Source organism: Pelophylax lessonae, assembly GCF_965119305.1.
Source record: "Pelophylax lessonae genome assembly, chromosome: 2".
NCBI classification, from domain to species: domain Eukaryota; kingdom Metazoa; phylum Chordata; class Amphibia; order Anura; family Ranidae; genus Pelophylax; species Pelophylax lessonae.
The window spans coordinates 80747636-80766890 of record NC_138769.1 but is presented as its reverse complement, the minus strand read 5'-3'; the positions used below and the strand labels follow the sequence as shown (position 1 = coordinate 80766890).

Here is a 19255-nt window from a genome sequence, read left to right as displayed (position 1 = left end):
TGCGATCCGATGGTGCCACCAATGATTTCAAAATTCGACCAACCAAGCCTTCAATTTCACCTCATGTTGCTATAGAAAAGAATGTTCCTGGCTGGGAATCTTCTTTCCTTTCCCGGAATTTTCCTTTCATTCACTCATGCGCATTTCTTTTTTGATGATATTTTTTGCACGATTCTACCATCATTAATTAGAAAATTGTTTTGTTTTTCAAAAAAATTTGAACATGCCCGATCATTACAATTTGATGGGCGCACGAAAATCAGCCGTTGCTGCAGCCCACTAATCGTGCAAAATTCTAATGAAAATTCTTAGATAAAATTTTCAAAAGAAAATTCTTTTGAAATTCAACCCATGTACAGTGGGGATCGAAAGTTTGGGCACCCTAGGTAAAAATTTGTATTAATGTGCATAAAGAAGCCAAGGAAAGATGGAAAAATCTCCAAAAGGCATCAAATTACAGAATAGACATTTGTATAATATGTCAACAAAAGTTAGATTTTATTTCCATCATTGACACTTTCAAAATTACAGAAAACAAAAAATATGGTGTCTGCAAAAGTTTGGGCACCCTGCAGAATTTATAGCATGCACTGCCCCCTTTGCAAGGCTGAGACCTGCCAGTGTCATGGATTGTTCTCAATCATCATCTGGGAAGACCAGGTTATGTCAATCTCAAAGGTTTTAAATGCCCAGACTCATCTGACCTTGCCCTAACAATCAGCACCATGGGATCTTCTAAGCAGTTGTCTAGAAAACTGAAACTGAAAATAGTTGATGCTCACAAAGCTGGAGAAGGCTATAAGAAGATAGCAGCCTTCTCAGATGTCAATATCCTCTGTTCGGAATGTAATTAAGAAATGGCAGTCATCAGGAACAGTGGAAGTTAAAGCAAGATCAGGAAGACCAAGAAAAATATCAGACAGAACAACTCGCAGGATTGTGAGAAAAACAATTCAAAACCCACGTTTGACTGCACGATCCCTCCAGAAAGATCTGGCAGACACTGGAGTTGTGGTACACTATTGCACTATAAAGAGATACTTGTACAAATATGGTCTTCATGGAAGAGTCATCAGAAGAAAACCTCTTCTACGTCCTCACCATAAAAATCAGCGTTTGAACTTTGCAAATGAAAATATAGACAAGCCTGATGCAATTTGGAAACAAGTTCTGTGGACCGATGAGGTTAAAAATCAAACTTTTTTGCCAGAATGAGCAAAGGTACGTTTGGAGAAGAAGGGGCACAGAATTTAATTAAAAGAACCTCTGTCCAACTGTTAAGCATGGGGTGGATCAATCATGCTTTGGGGTTGTATTGCAGCCAGTGGCACAGGGAACATCTCACGAGTAGAAGGAAAAATGGATTCAATAAAATTTCAGCAAATTTTGGATGGTAACTTGATGCCATCTGTGAAAAAGCTGAAGTTAAAGAGAGGATGGCTTCTACAAATGGATAATGATCCTAAACACACCTCGAAATCCACGGGGGATTACATCAAGAGGCGTAAACTGAAGGTTTTACCATGCCCTTCACAATCTCCTGACCTCAACATAATTGAAAGTCTATGGATAGACCTTAAAAGAGCAGTGCGTGACAGACAGCCCAGAAATCTCAAAGAACTGGAAGACTTTTGTAAGGAAGAATGGGCAAAGATACCTCAAACTAGAATTGAAAGACTCTTGGCTGGCTACAAAAAGCGTTTACAAGCTGTGATACTTGCCAAAGGTGGCAGTACAAGATATTAACTCTGCAGGGTGCACAAACTTTTGCAGACGCCATTTTTCTGTTTTCTGTTATTTTGAAAGTGTAAATGATGGAAATAAAATCTAACTTTTGTTGACATATTATAAGAATGTCGAATCTGTAATTTGATGCCTTTTGGAGATTTTTCTATCTTTCCTTGGCTTCTTTATGCACATTAATACAAATTTTTACCTGGGGTGCCCAAACTTTCGATCCCCACTGTATGGCCAGCCTAAATTAAGTGAACATGCTTTACTTTGACGTTTTTCAGGATCTCTGTGTTGTGTATTTCTGAAGATATGTGTACATTTTTATCCTGCAATAAAAACAACCGTTTAGTAAGTAGATACAATAATTAAAGCCAAGCAAACACAACAGCATCATAACCATTAAATGTGATAAATTATGAATAAAAATATAATGTTAGTTACTCTTTTTTTTATTTCTAAGTGTTTTTTTTAGAATAGTTTTTTTTTTTCATGCAATTATTTAATGATGGAGCAAATACTCAAACTATTTTTCTGTAATGACTGAAAATTATGCATGTCTTTATTATAATTGTATGCTTTGTTTGGTTCAACATAATTATTATGTTGTTGAAGATTACATAAATAGTGGAGATGGGATCGGTTATGTTACCTTTTCATCCCAGGATGTTGTTATGCTCCTTAAGTACTTCAAAGAGTCACTGTACCATTGTTTAAAAACTCTGTAGATGCTCAAAATAGATTTTTTTTTTAGATAAAAGCAATATTTCGCAAGGTCTTCAATAGATATTTTGTTCTGTATAGACTAAACACTTTACTGTTCTTGTCTACAGAAAAGTTCAGTTTTTGTTCTGTTGTTAAAGATTAGAGGTTTAAGGGTCATTTCATGAACGTCACATTCAAACAGTGTAATGCACACAGCTTGCTCAGATTTGTAACACAATTTGAAAGTGCAGCTGAGTAAAAAAAAAAAAAATGATCTGCCCACTTTATATTGTAAATTGCAGTCTGGTATATCTCTATGCTGAGCTGGCCATAAAGACCACTGGTCAGCTGACCCAGTCATATGTTTTCCCCTTGCCTTCTCTATGTCATCGCTCATGCAGAAAGCTTGATCACCCCTTAAAAAAAATGCAGAGTGGGGACTGCCCTTGCCACAGATAAACTGGAAAATGCCCAGAATGGGCCCAGAAGCACAGAAAAAAAAAACCTTCTAGATCTGGCAGCAAGCAACGGAACTCTGTTATGGAAATCTTACTGTCCTTAGAGAAAAATAAGCCTGGGAATGCAATTAAAAAAAAGAACTGCCTAAGGGACTTTGCAAGATACAAGCAAAGATATAAAATGTGCAAAAAATGTATATTTAAACATGTTGTTGAACATAATTACAGATATATGCACATGAATATCCATAGTTATATAAATCATGATGCAACTGAAATTCCAGGAAGTGGATAATTATGTTTCACAAACTAGTATTTGCTTTCACAGGAGATATACATATAGATGTCTGAAACCAGAGACAAGGTTGTTTAGAGAGAGAGAGGGGGGGGGCGAGGGATAACTACTTGAGTTGAGTTCTCTATCCCCCTCTCCCCTTTATCCCCAGGGTTTTTTTTTTTAACCGCTTCAATACAGGGCACTTTCACCCCCTTCCTGCCCAGGCCTATTTTCAGCTTTTAGCGCTGTTGCATTTTGAATGACAATTGCGCGGTCATGCAACACTGTACCTAAACCAAATTTATGTAATTTTCCCCCCACAAATAGAGCTTTCTTTTGGTGGTATTTGATCACCACAAGGTTTTTTCTTTTTTGCTAAACAAATAAAAAAAAGACCGAAAAGTTTGAAAAAAAAAAAGTTTTTTTGTTTATGCTATACAATTTTGTATATAAATAAGTTATTTCCTGCACTTAGAGCACTGATGAGGCTGCACTGACAGGCACTGATGAGGAGGCACTGATGAGGAGGCACTGATGGGGTGGCACTGATGGGGTGGCACTGATATGCGGCACTGATAGGCAGAACTGATGGGCACTGATATGTAGCACTGATAGGTAGCACTGACATGCAGAATTGGTGGGCACTGATAGGCGGCACTGCTGGGCAATGATAGGTAGCATTGATGGGCACTGATAGGTGGCACTGATGTGCACTGATAGGCGGCACTGATGGGCACTAATGGGCACTGATAGGCAGCACTGGTGGGCACTGATGGGCACTGATAGGCGGCACTGATTGACACTGATGGGTGGCACTGATGGGCACTAATGGGCACTGATAGGCGGCACTGGTGGGCAATAATGGGCCCTGGTGGGCGGCACTGATGGGGAGGGCACTGGGGGGCTCCCTGAGCCCTGATTGCCATCCCTGGTGGCCATAGTGGGCATCCCTGGGGTCATGGGTGGACATCCCTGGGGTCATTGGTGGGCATCCCTGGTGGTTCTAGTGGCACCCCCCCCCCCCAAGGGTCTGCACTGGTAATCAATGATCTGATTACCAGTGCACACCCCCCTCCCCTGTGATGGGAGCCGCAGATCGGCGCTGCTTTACTCGTGCCTGTCAGGCACGTACTGAGGAAAGCCGATCAACGGCTCTTCCTGTGCACTATGTGACCAGCCGTGATTGGACATGGCTGGTCACATGGTAAAGAGCCTACGTCAGTAGGCTTTTTACTGAGATCGGAGATGCGGGGAGTCAGACTGACACGGTGCATCACCGATCGCCGCTCTGCGTTCGGTCAGGATAGTGCAATCACATTCCCGCCGTCAATCGCCTATAGGGCGGTCGGGAAGTGGTTAAACAACCTTGTCTCTAATTTCAGACATCTACATGCCTTGCAAAATTATTCGGCCCCCTTGAACTTTGCGACCTTTTGCCACATTTCAGGCTTCAAACATAAAGATATAAAACTGTAATTTTTTGCGAAGAATCAACAACAAGTGGAAAACAATCATGAAGTGGAACGAAATTTATTGGATATTTCAAACTTTTTTAACAAATGAAAAACTGAAAAATTGGGCGTGCAAAATGATTCAGCCCCTTTACTTTCAGTGCAGCAAACTCTCTCCAGAAGTTCAGTAAGGATCTCTGAATGATCCAATGTTGACCTAAATGACTAATGATGATAAATAGAATCCACCTGTGTGTAATCAAGTCTCCATATAAATGCACTTGCACTGTGATAGTCTCAGAGGTCCGTTTAAAGCGCAGAGAGCATCATGAAGAACAAGGAACACACCAGGCAGGTCCAAGATACTGTTGTGGAGAAGTTTAAAGCTGGATTTGGATACAAAAAGATTTCCCAAGATTTAAACATCCCAAGGAGCACTGTGCAAGCGATAATATTGAAATGGAAGGAGTATCAGACCACTGCAAATCTACGAAGACCTGGCAGTCCCTCTAAACTTTCAGCTCATACAAGGAGAAGACTGATCAGAGATGCAGCCAAGAGGCCCATGATCACTCTGGATGAACTGCAGAGATCTACAGCTGAGGTGGAAGACTCTGTCCATAGGACAACAATCAGTCATATACTGCACAAATCTGGCCTTTATGGAAGAGTGGCAAGAAGAAAGCCATTTCTTAAAGATATCCATAAAAAGTGTCGTTTACAGTTTGCCACAAGCCACCTGGGAGACACACCAAACATGTGGAAGAAGGTGCTCTGGTCAGATGAAACCAAAATCGAACTTTTTGGCAACAATGCAAAACATTATGTTTGGCGTAAAAGCAACACAGGTCATCACCCTGAACACACCATCCCCACTGTCAAACATGGTGGTGGCAGCATCATGGTTTGGGCCTGCTTTTCTTCAGCAGGGACAGAGAAGATGGTTAAAATTGATGGGAAGATGGATGGAGCCAAATACAGGACCATTCTGGAAGAAAACCTGATGGAGTCTGCAAAAGACCTAAGACTGGGATGGTGATTTGTCTTCCAACAAGACAATAATCCAAAACTTAAAGCAAAATCTACAATGGAATGGTTCACAAATAAACATATCCAGGTGTTAGAATGGCCAAGTCAAAGTCCAGAGCTGAGTCCAATCGAGAATCTTTGGAAAGAACTGAAAACTGCTGTTCACAAACGCTCTCCATCCAACCTCACTGAGCTCGAGCTGTTTTGCAAGTAGGAATGGGCAAAAATTTCAGTCTCTCGATGTGTAAAACTGATAGAGACATACCCCAAGCAACTTACAGCTGTAATTTCAGCAATAGGTGGCGCTACAAAGTATTAACTTAAGGGGGCTGAATCATTTTGCACACCCAATTTTTCAGTTTTTTATTTGTTAAAAAAGTTTGAAATATCCAATACATTTAGTTCCACCTCGTGATTGTGTCCCACTTGTTGTTGATTCTTCACAAAAAATTACAGTTTTATATCTTTATGTTTAAAGCCTCAAATGTGGCAAAAGGTCGCAAAGTTCAAGGGGTTCAAAGTTTCGCAAGGCACTGTATATGTATCTCTCCTGAGGAAGCGAGTACTGTTTCATGAAATGTGTAGAGATTCGATACATAAGTATCTACTTCCTGGATTTTCAGTTGTGTCATGATTTATGTAACTATGGATAGTCATGTGCATATCCTGTAATTATGTTCAACAGAACTATTTTTAAATGTATGTACCATTTTTCTAATGTTTAAATAATAAATGTTTGGACTTTTTATATCTTTGTGACATTTTATATTGGTTGTGTCTCAAAAAGTCCCTTGGGCAGTTCTTTCTTTTGATCTTACACAGTTGGGACTGAGACACTCTCATGCCCTACCCATACAAGCTAATTTTTTAATGCAATTTCATGAGAAATATATTAAGCTAACATCAAGATCAGTGAAGAGAATATTTATAAAAAGGAGACCAAATAAGTAATTTAATTAAAGCCATAGCTGTAGCTGACAACCAGCATTCAGTTTCTGAGGAGTGTACTGTATCTCCCAAACAAACGGCGCTGTTACATCAAGTAGTGTTTGCACAAGACTTGTTAAAGACAATGGGGAAATTAGTTAGCATCAGCTATGTGTATGCAAACCACTGGCCAAGAAAAACACACATCCCCAATTGTTCCCATTATGTTAAAGTAGCTCTCTGCCAAACACTGGACCCAGGGTTTTAAGCATATTGTAACAATAAGAGTAATGTATAACCCCTGTGCTACCATAAAGACTGTGATAAAAAACACAAAAATGAAAACAAATGTATATATACATGAATTAATTAAAGTGTTTGTTCACCAATGCCAGAAGTCTGCCAAGCAAAATAGGTGAGTTGGAAGCTCTGGTGCACGAGGAGAACTATGATTGAATTGGTATTGCTGAATCTTGGCTTCATTCTTCACATGACTGAGCCATTAATATTCCTGGCTATACTCTCTTTTGGAAAGAAGGAGGAAAAAGGAGGGGTGGTGGTGTCTGTCTCTATGTGAGAAGTGATCTCAAAGTGAGTGTGAAAGAGGACCTAGTTGATGGAGAGTGTGCTGAATCTGAAGAAGTATGGGTGGAAATGTACATGGGTATGCGTAATACAAAGATTATTATTGGAGTTTGCTAACAGAAAAAAGGGAGAGAGATATCTTTGCTCAGATTCACAAAGAGACACACAAAAAAATAAAACGTCATGAAAACAGAGGCAGCCAGCTTTATAGGTAGATTACAATCCCATAAAAAGAAATAATAAAATAAAAGCAGCGCCAATGGTATGTACATATAAAAATATATGAAACTAAAGAAAAGTTCATATATAAATAGAGTCCCAAAGTCCTTGTAAAGAGGAAAGAGGGAGGAGGTCAATCTCGATAATCAAATCACCAGTGTATGCAGTAGGAAAAGCATAATATCACCCAATAGTGACAGCCAAAACTGCTTACCAGAAAGTCTGACCCTCCTGTTACAGAGCGTTCAAACAACGACAGTAAAAACAGGATTCCCTTAGCATGGAAGAGGATCCCTCTCAATTCCTACAGCCATTAATGACTCCCAGGCTCTTATATACAGGGACAATATAGATAAAAAGCAAGCCTGAACCCCTCTGAAACTCCAGCAGGAATGGCACCACCTCAGAAGGACAAGAGCAGGCCAATAGTGTAATATGTACAAATTTTACTAAAAAAGTATTGCACTTACATGAAAACTGTTTAAAAGGGCATGCAGAGTAAAAACTGCAGTATGAGAGAAGCATGCTACACATCGGAGTGCCCGATCCACCTTACGCAATCGTCATATACTTGACATCATCAGAGGCGTCAAAAGCACCACATTGGCCCTATGCATCTAAGCGGTGTTGCGGTCCTTAGGCACGCCCTACCGGTTTTGTCATCTGACATCTTCACGGGCGGTGTTCACCGGTAGAGCGTGGCTAAGGACGCCGGAGAAACATCGCTTAGAGTAAAGGAACCTACGCTCGTGGCTTATAGCTTGGTAACCAGAGCAGCGGTACAGGTATTTAAGGCTAGATTCCTAGTGTCAGGCTGACACCATCACTGTGAGTGTAATATTTTATTCTGATTTAATAAATTGATCAAACCGAATTATGCTATTGTGGGCATTCTGTCTTCTTTCCTCCCATCTTACACACCATCCTTGATCCACCCAATGGGAGTACAAGTAGGTTGAAGGTGATTTATATCTGGCTGGTCTCTGTGTTGAATATGTGCTTTTGTTGGTTTATAATGTTACCAGCTCAGCTTCTGGTGAGTCCTATCTAGTAGAATTAGTGGAGCACTGCTGGTGGAAGTGGATCACGTGTGGACACTGTGCACACTTATTTGGATCTCAACACTATTTGCACTTTGTCACTGGAATTTTTCTTACTTGACTCTCTTACTATGAACTTTAATTCACATGTTTTATTTGATTATTTATTTTTGATATATTCAAAGAGAGAGAAATCATTTTGCCCCTTTACAAATCATTAGTAAGACCCCATCTGGAATATGCAGTCCAGTTTCGGGCACCAGTTCTCAAAAAGGATATCGGGGAAGTGGAAAAAGTGCAGAGAAGAGCAACCAAACTGATAAGAGGCATGAAGGAGCTCAGCTATGAGGAAAGATTAGAGGAATTACATTTATTCTTTCTTGAGAAGAGGAGATTAAGGGACATTAAAGGGGGAAATAATCAACATTTACAAATACAAAAGGGGTCCTTATGAATATAAGGGGTCATTATGAGGTATAGTGAACTTGGTGTGGAGGTATTCACTTTAAGGTCATCACAGAGGACAAGGGGACACTCTTTACACCTAGAGCAAAAGAGATTTTGTCTCCAAATACGGAAAGTTTTTTTTACCGCAAGAGCTTTGAAATAGACTCCCTTCAGAGGGGGTTCTGGCCAGCTCAGTAGATTTCTTTTAAAAAGGATTCTTTACTAGGTGAGCATCATGGAACTGAGTACTAATATTTATAGGTAAAATTGATCCAGGGAATATTCGATTGCCTCTCGGGGGATCAGGAAGGATTTTTTTCCCCTGTTGTAGCAAATTGGATCATGCTTTGCTGGGGTTTTTTGCCTTCCTCTGAATCAACTGTGTGTAAAGGGTTGTGTATATGGGATTTAATGGTTGTGTTTTCTTTTTGGTTATTTATTGGTTGAGCTAGATGGACTTGTGTCTTTTTCAACCTAACTATGTAACTATATATATATATATATATATATATATATATATATATATATATATATATATATATATATATATATATATAATATATATATATATATACATATATATATATATATATATATATATATATATATATATATATATATATATATATATATATACTGTATATACAGTATATTAAATGGTGAGTGAAATGTAAAACAACAAAGTTCACCTTTTAAATATGCCTTATAAATATGAACCCTGAAACATAAGACTCAGGGCTAAAAGGAAAATAAGCTTTTGCTTATACACCAATTTTTGCTCCCACAAATCATAAAGTGAACAAATATTAGCAATCTATGGTGTAGCACTGCCAAACCTGTAATGATGTGAATGTTAAAACACATGAATATGTAGGCCAAAATGAATGCTTACATATACACAAAAAAATAAATATATACAATCCAATGTCTAATAAAGTGCACAATAAATGTCCAAAATAAACTTTTTCAGCCAATGACCATACCCACTATCAATGGAGCTACTCATCTATCCATCAAGGGAGACCCCTGTGGACAGAGGTGGAAGTTCCTCTTGATGTAAAGAGTGACAAGTGTGGAGAAATTGATTAATTTATGCCCATATTCTCCAAAATGGAGGTGAGAGTTCTAGGAGGCAGAACTTGGTGTTTAATATAGTAAGATCCCCATACTGGTCACATTGGAGTGGGTTAAAATATTGTCAAGGACGGATATTATTACCAATTCACTGGAAGCATTGTCTTCATAAAGTGAATATTTTTATTTTGGACATTTATTGTGCATCTTATTGGAAATTAGATGGTATTTTTTATTTAGGCATTAATTTTGGTCTACAGATTCATGTGTTTTAACATCTACACCATTACATGGCTTTGGCAGCACTACACCATAGATTCTTAATATTTGTTCACATATTGTAACAATAGCCTGACCTTGTTATCTGTCCAAACCTTCTAGACAAAGAGACAAGATGGAGAGGGCGGGAGTAAATTTCTACTACAATTCACATAAAAATGTGTACTTTGAGTGACCTTAGGACAACTGCAGTGGTTCCTGAGTAGCACTATCTGATTGACATTTGCTTACATGCTCAAACATACACCGGCCTCTTAATTTATTCTGTGTGTTTTTCTTCAGAACTTTCCTCAGCTATACAGATCTCTAATGTGTATAATTCTATTTTTGTCTTACAGCCTTATGTCCTCCCAATGAGAAGTTGTGCGGCGATGATTTTACATGTATACAACAATCCTTGTTTTGTGATGGGATACCAAACTGTCCAGATGGTTCTGATGAATCTACCAAAACATGCGGTAGGGTTAACATGATGGATTCAGTCAATATTCTTATTCTTTTGATCATTTGACATTAAATTAAAATTCTGCTCATCTTGAGTGACTTACAACAGCCAAAACATTTACCTTTACAAATAAAATGTAAAGTGTCAATAGAGCCAAAATGACTGCTCTATCTAATGATCTACTACATATCATTGATTTCAGTGATGGGATCTCCTAGCTGGAATAGCATGGAGTCTCTATCTTTCTGACACAGCAGGTTAGTTCTTCATAATGTAAAATAAATGAAAATCCAGAGTTCAAGTTTTCAGTGCAGGGGTTTCAGCTTTAGGAACAACTGCAAGGTAAAACATGTTTATTCATATCCATGACCTCTTACCTATGCTTATTGCATCCCTACCCTAAAGCTATCCATACAGGCAAAGATTTATTTTGTTCAGCCCCCGGTGCTGAATGAGAGAAATCTAATGGATTCCTCCATCAATGTGGATGAAGAAATATGCACTGCTGGCTAATGGATTTAGACAGATGGCACCCAAGGCTGTCTGAAAACATGAACAATGATAATCAGATTGAATACTGTCACTTTTCAGCGGACAAATTTCCACCCAGATCTTTCGATTTTTCATTCCAAATTAGTCAAGCCAGGAGCGGCTTACAGGGTCACCCAAAGATTGATTTTCAGCCAAATCCCGCTGAAAGCTGAATGTTGCATGGACAGTTTAATTCTATCTATACATGGAAATCATCTATTCGACTATTTGCAATCAAAAAGTAGATAAAACTGCATGAAAAATGCTATGTATGAAGCCAAAATAACAGCTGAAGGAAATTGTAGTGTTGCATCATTTTCATTTTTTTTTTCAATGTATGTTGATATAATTTGTTTTATTTTTGGATTTAACTGTGAGTAAAGAAGTGGCCATAGGCCAGTACTGCTAAGATATGTTGGGTTTGTGGCTCTAAGTGGAGGAACTTCACCATTCACACACTAATATTGTCCTTTAGGAACAACCATGTTTCACAAAGCCAACCAATTACTGTGACACCATTGCACATTTTGCGTGGTAAATATTCTTTAACTCACAGAAATCTTTGCATGCAATAAAGAGGGAAACATTTTCAAAAGGTTCCATGTCATACTACTTATGGTATATACTGTAGTTGCTGAATTTCCAAGAAAAAATAACCATACAGAATAAGACCATCCAAGCTTAAATCTGCCTAGGATAGTCTAGCTTGCTAGCAAACATAAAATATTAATGTCTGTACAGTTTTAAAAGAAATAACCTATTATTACGTTGTAAACATTTAAAAACGGAATCCATACTTATTTTGTAGATGATACATTCACTCTACCTTTTTTTTTGCTATCATTTTATTCTCTGAAAAACCTTGCTTAAAACACGTTCACTGAGACTAATGTTTCCACTTAGTTATGTCTGAAACTAAGAAATGAATGAATTTAATGTGCTATAAGTAGTAGTTGAGATGTACAGTTTAAAATATGCAGTATGTAATATTATTTCAGAGCTAAAGAAATGTAACACAGCTACACATTTGAAGTGTACCTGTGCTAAAGACAATGCTATCAAACTAGAAGTATGAATTAAAGGGAAGTTTAGTGATTTTGCACATATTTTCTTTTTTGTTCTTTGTTTTTACATGCAGAAATTAAAAATAGATTTATGTACTGTATATCATATACAGTATATATATATATATATATATACACACAGTGCCTTGCCTGAAGTATTCGGCCCCCTTGAACTTTTCGACCTTTTGCCACATTTCAGGCTTCAAACATAAAGATATAAAACTGTAATATTTTGTGAAGAATCAACAACAAGTGGGACACAATCATGAAGTGGAACGAAATTTATTGGATATTTAAAACTTTTTTGACAAATAAAAAACTGAGAAATTGGGCATGCAAAATTATTCAGCCCCCTTAAGTTAATACTTTGTAGCGCCACCTTTTGCTGCGATTACAGATGTAAATCGCTTGGGGTATGTCTCTCTCAGTTTTGCACATCGAGAGACTGAGATTTTTGCCCATTCCTCCTTGCAAAACAGCTCGAGCTCAGTGAGGTTGAATGGAGAGCGTTTGTGAACAGCAGTTTTCAGTTCTTTCCACAGATTCTCGATTGGATTCAGCTCTGAACTTTGACTTGGCCATTCTAAGACCTGGATATGTTTATTTGTGAACCATTCCATTGTAGATTTTGCTTTATGCTTTGGATCATTGTCTTGTTGGAAGACAAATCTCTGTTCCAGTCTTAGGTCTTTTGCAGACTCCATCAGGTTTTCTTCCAAAATGGTCCTGTATTTGGCTCCATCCATCTTCCCATCAATTTTAACCATCTTCCCTGTCCCTGCTGAAGAAAAGCAGGCCCAAACCATGATACTGTCACCACCATGTTTGACAGTGGGGATGGTGTGTTCAGGGCGATGAGCTGTGTTGCTTTTACGCCAAACATAACATTTTGCATTGTTGCCAAAAAGTCTGATTTTGGTTTCATCTGACCAGAGCACCTTCTTCCACATGTTTGGTGTGTCTCCCAGGTGGCTTGTGGCAAACTTTAAACTACACTTTTTATGATATCTTTAAGAAATGGCTTTCTTCTTGCCACTCTTCCATAAAGGCCAGATTTGTGCAGTATACGACTGATTGTTGTCCTATGGACTGAGTCTCCCACCTCAGCTGTAGATCTCTGCAGTTCATCCAGAGTAATCATGGGCCTCTTGGCTGCATCTCTGATCAGTCTTCTCCTTGTATAAGCTGAAAGTTTAGAGGGACGGCCAGGTCTTCGTAGATTTGCAGTGGTCTGATACTCCTTCCATTTCAATATTATCGCTTGCACAGTGCTTCTTAGGATTTTTAAAGCTTGGGAAATCTTTTTGTATCCAAATCCGGCTTTAAACTTCTCCACAACAGTATCTCGGACCTGCCTGGTGTGTTCCTTGTTCTTCATGATGCTCTCTGTGCTTTAAACGGACCTCTGAGACTATCATAGTGCATTTGCATTTATACGGAGACTTGATTACACACAAGTGGATTCTATTTATCATCATTAGTCATTTGGGTCAACATTGGATCATTCAGAGATCCTCACTGAACTTCTGGAGAGAGTTTGCTGCACCGAAAGTAAAGGGGCTGAATAATTTTGCACGCCCAATTTTTCAGTTTTTTATTTGTTAACAAAGTTTGAAATATCCAATAAATTTTGTTCCAATTCATGATTGTGTCCCACTTGTTGTTGATTCTTCACAAAAAATTACAGTTTTATATCTTTATGTTTGAAGCCTGAAATGTGGCAAAAGGTCGCAAAGTTTAAGGGGGCCGAATACTTTCGCAAGGCACTGTATATATATATATATATATATATATATATATATGTATATAAATAGTGTCTCACAAAAGTAAGTACACCCCTCACATTTTTGTAAATATTTTATTATATTTTTTCATGTGACAACACTGAAGAAATTACACTTTTCTACAATGTAAAGTAGTGAGTGTACAGCTTGTATAACAGTGTAAATTTGCTGTCCCCCCAAAATAACTCAACCCACAGTCATTAATGTCTTAACCGCTGGCAGCAAAAGTGAGTACACCCCTAAGTGAAAATGTCCAAATTGGGCCCAATTAGCCATTTTCCTCCCAGGTGTCATGTGACTCATTAGTGTTACAAGGTCCCAGGTGTGAATTGGGGGCAGATGTGTAAAATTTGGTGTTATCACTCTGATTTTTTCATACTGGTCACTGTAAGTGTAACATAGAACCTCATGACAAAGAACTCTCTAAGGATCTGAAAAAAGAACCGTTGCTCTACATAAAGATGGCCTAGGCTAAAGGAAGATTGCCAAGACCCTGAAAGTGAGCTGTAGTACGGTGGCCAAGACCATACAGTGGTATAACAGGACAGGTTCCACTCAGAACAGACCTCTCCATGGTCGACCAAAGAAGTTGAGTGCACGTGCTCAGCGTCATATCCAGAGGTTGTCTTTGGGAAAAAGACTTATGAGTGCTGCCAGCATTGTTGCAGAGGTTGAAGGGGTGGGGGGTCAGCCTATCAGTGCTCAGACCATACGTCACACACTACATCAAATTGGTCTGCAAGGCTGTTGCCTCTTCTAAATATGATGTACAAGAAAGCAGTTTGCTGAAGATAAGCAGAATAAGGACATGGATTACTGGAACCATGTCCTGTGGTCTGCTGGGATTAAGATAAACTTATTTGGTTTAGATGGTGTCAAGCGTGTGAGGCGGCAACCAGGTGAGGAGTACAAAGTCAAGTGTGTCTTGCCTACAGTCAAGCATGGTGGTGGGAGTGTCATGGTTTGGGGCTGCATGAGTGCTGCTGGCACTGGGAGCTACAGTTTATTGAGGGAACCATGAATGCCAATATGTACTGTGGCATACTGAAGCAGAGCATGATCCCCTCCCTTCAGAGACTAGGCGGCATGGCAGTATTCCAACATGATAATGACCCCAAACACACCTCCAAGATGACCACTGCCTTGCTAAAGAAGCTGAGGGTAAAGGTGATGGACTGGTCAAGCATATCTCCAGATTTAAACCCTATTGAGCATCTGTGGGGCATCCTCAAATGGAAGGTGGAGGAGCACAAGGTCTCTAACTTCCTCCAGCTCCGTAATGTTGTCATGGAGGAGTGGAAGAGGACTCCAGTGGCAACCTGTGAAGCTCTGGTAAACTCCATGCCCAAGAGGTTTAACCACTTAAGCCCCGGAGGATTTGGCTGCTAAAAGACCAGGGGGTATTTTGCGATTTATTACTGCGTGGCTTTAACGGACCATTGCGCGGTCGTGCGACGCTGTACCTAAACAAATTTGACGGCCTTTTTTTCCCACAAACAGAGCTTTCTTTTGGTGGTATTTGATCACCTGTGCGATTTTTTGATCATGCGCTATAAACAAAAAAAGAGCAACAATTTTGCAAAAATAACAATATTTTTCACATTTTTTTATATGAAATTCCCAAAAAATAAAATGTAAAAATCTAAATTTTTTAACATTTTCGGCCAATTTGTTTTATGCTACATATGTTTGGTAAAAAAAATCGCAAAAAGCGTATTTTGATTGGTTTGCTCAAAAGTTATCGCGTTTACTTACAAAGGGAAAGATTTTTGTCATTTTTGGTGTTTTTCTTTTTAACGAGTAATGGCGGCAATCTGCGATTTTTTTTGCGGGACTGCGACATTGCGGCGGACAGATCGGACCCTTGACTGACATTTTTGACACTTTTGGGGTTACCAGTGACATTACTGCAGTAATCAGTGCTATACATATGCACTGTTACTGCAAAAATGACACTGGCAGGGAAGGGGTTAACTGCATTGGAGAGGGAGGGGTTAAGTGTGTCCTAGGGGCGTGATTCTAACTGTAAAGGGACATGGCTATTGGTGTAAAAACAAAGATCAACGGTCCTACATAGTAGAACCGTCTGATCTTCATTTTTACACCAGGGAGAATGACAGGCGGCTTGTTTACATAAGCCGCCTGACTTTCTCCCTTCACCGGAGCGATCGTGAGTGACCGGTGGACGATCGGGTCCGCCGGTCACACGCACTGACTTGTCAGTGAACGAGTCGGGGCGGGCGTGTGCCTCGGCGGGCGCGCGCCCGCCCGCAATTGGCTCACAAGTCAGTGACAGGCGAGTGACGTACCCCTACGTCACTCTGCCTGGCCCCGGGGCTGACCGCCGCATTATATAGTCGTGCGGCGGTCGGCAACCGGTTAAGGCAGTGCTGGAAAATAATGGTGGCAACACAAAATTTTGACACATTGGGCCCAATTTGGACATTTCCACTTAGCGGTGTACTCACTTTTGTTGCCAGTGGTTTATACATTATTGTCTATGTGTTGAGTTATTTGAGGGGACAGCAAATTTACACTGTTATACAAGCTGTACACTCATTACTTTACATTGTAGCAAAGTGTAATTTCTTCAGTGTTGTCACATGAAAAGATATAATAAAATATTTACAAAAAATATACAAAAAAACATTTTTTAGAGCCAGCGGTCGGCTTTCCAGCAGTAATAACCGATGTATCTTGGGAACCGCTCGATCGTTACCCCAGCGAGCGGGAGGAGATACCCCCTCCCTCCCGCTGCCTTCCTTGGCTCTGCCCGGGTCTCCCGTCCCACTGGGAGACCCGAGCAATTAGCCGACGCGTCGCTGGTTGGAGTCCCGATCAAAGCCGGATGCAGCTTCGATCAGGTCTCCGATGACGTAACCTGGAGGCGGCGTAAATGATGTCCATTCTGGCTTACTCGACTGCTAAAGGCGCCGAATTTAAAAGGTGAAAGTATTCATAAATGCAGTTTTTGGCATTTTGAATACATGGAAGTGTAGTGGAGGGGTCTAGAGTCTTTTAGACCCCCGATCCCTCCATAAAGAGTACCTGTCACTGCCTATTGCTGGCATAAGGGATGTTTACATTGCTTGTGACAGCAATAAAAGTGATCATATTTTTTTTTTTTTAAAAAACCCGTGCTAGAGATAAAATAAATAGTAAAAAAATAATTTAGCCGCTTGCGAACAAAAGAAAATGTATAAAGAAATCGCTGTTCAAACCACACATGTGAGGTATCACTACGATTGCCAGAGCAAGAGCTATAATTTAAAAAAGAGCTACTGTCTAAATCTAAGCTAGTTACCGTTAAAAATGTTTAAAGCATCGCCTATGGAGATTTTTATTCACCATAGTTTGCCGCCATTCCGCGTGTGTACGCAATTTTAAACCGTAACATGTTGGGTATCGATTTACTCGACATGACATTATCTTATGCAAAAGAATTGTGCTAACTTTACTGTTTATTTCTTTTTAAATGCAGTGAAATGTAATTTTTCCTACTTTTTAAAAAAAAAATGGCGTTTGAAAGACCGCTGCGCAAATACCGCTTGACAAAAAATATTGCAATGCCCGCCATTTTATTTTCCACAGTCTTTTCTAAAAAAAATACTCTGACTATCTCCCGTAGAATGTTTGCAGCCTCTGACCATCTCTTGTACTATGTCAGCAGTTTCTGACCATCTCCTGTACAATGTTTGCAGACTCTGACCGTCTTCTGTAGTATTTCTGCCATCTCCTGTACTATTTCTGCAGTCTCTAAAAAGTCTCCTGTTGTATGTCTGCTATCTCTGACCATCTCCTGTACTATGTCTGCAGTCTCTTACCATTTCCTGTGGTATGTCTGCAGCCTTTGACCATCTCCTTTACTATGTCTGCAATGTCTGACCATCACCTGTAGTATATCCCCAGTCTCTGACCATCTTCTGTACTATGTATGAAGTCTCTGGCCATCTCCTGTAGTATGTCTGCAGTCTCTGACCATCTCCTGTACTATGTCTGCAGCCTCTGACTGTCTTCTGTAGTATGTCTGCAGTCTTAGATCATCTCCTGTACTATGTCTGCAGCCCCTGACCGTCTTCTGTAGTATGTCTGCAGTCTCTGACCATCTCCTGTAGTATGTCTGTAGCCTCTGACTATCTCATGTACTATGTCTGCAATATCTGACCATATCCTGTAGTATGTTCACAGTCTCTGACCATCTCCTTTACTATGTCTGAAGTCTCTGACTATCTCCTGTAGTATGTCTGCTGCCTCTGACCATCTCCTGTACTATGTCTGAAGTCTCTGACCATCTCCTGTACTACGTCTGCATCCTCTGACCATCTTCTGTAGTATGTCTGCAGTCTCTGACCATCTCCTGTACTATGTCTGTAGTCTCTTACCGTCTTCTGTAGTATGTCTGGAGTCTCTGACCATCTCCTGTCGTATGTCTGTAGCCTCTGACTATCTCATGTACTATGTCTGCAGTCTCTGACCATCTCCTGTAGTATGTTCACAGTCTCTGACCATCTCCTTTACTATGTCTGAAGTCTCTGACTATCTCCTGTAGTATGTCTGCTGCCTCTGACTATCTCCTGTACTATGTCTGAAGTCTCTGACCATCTCCTTTACTGTGTCTGCAGCCTTTGACCGTCTTCTGTAGTATGTCTGCAGTCTCTGACCATCTCCTGCACTATGTCTGTAGTCTCTTACCATCTCCTCTACAATGTCCGCAGCCTCTGACCATCTCCTTTAGTATGTCTGCAGTGTCTGACCATCTCCTTTAGTATTTCTGCAGTTTCTGACCATCTCCTATAGTATGTCTGCAGTCTCTGATCATCTTCTGTACTATGTGTTCAGTCTGTTACCATCTCCTGTACTATGTCTGCAATCTTTAACCATCTCCTGTACTATGTCCCTAGTCTCCGACCATCTTCTGTACTATGTCTGAAGTCTCTGACCATATCCTGTACTATGTTTGCAGTCCCTGACCATCTCCTATACTATGTCTGCAGCCTCTGACCATCTCCTGTACTATGTCTGCAGCCTCTGACCATCACCTGTACTATGTCTGCAGTCTCTGACCATCTCCTGTAATATGCCCGTAGCCTCTGACCATCTCCTGTAGTATGTTTGCTGTCTCTGGTCATCTCCATTACTATGTCTGAAGTCCCTGACTATCTCCTGTAGTATGTCTGCAGCCTCTGACCATCTCCTGTACTATGTCTGC

At 39.9% G+C, this 19255-nt stretch overlaps 1 protein-coding gene across 1 annotated transcript in view; it reads left to right on the top strand.

The window, feature by feature from the left end:
• Nucleotides 1–19255, top strand: part of TMPRSS15 (transmembrane serine protease 15) — a gene marked incomplete at its 5' end in the record, with an annotated part of 640117 nt that overhangs the window by 142094 nt on the left and 478768 nt on the right. Inside the window, 1 exon segment of the mRNA XM_082246136.1 lies at nucleotides 10560–10680. Coding sequence (XP_082102262.1) covers nucleotides 10560–10680 — 121 coding nt within the window.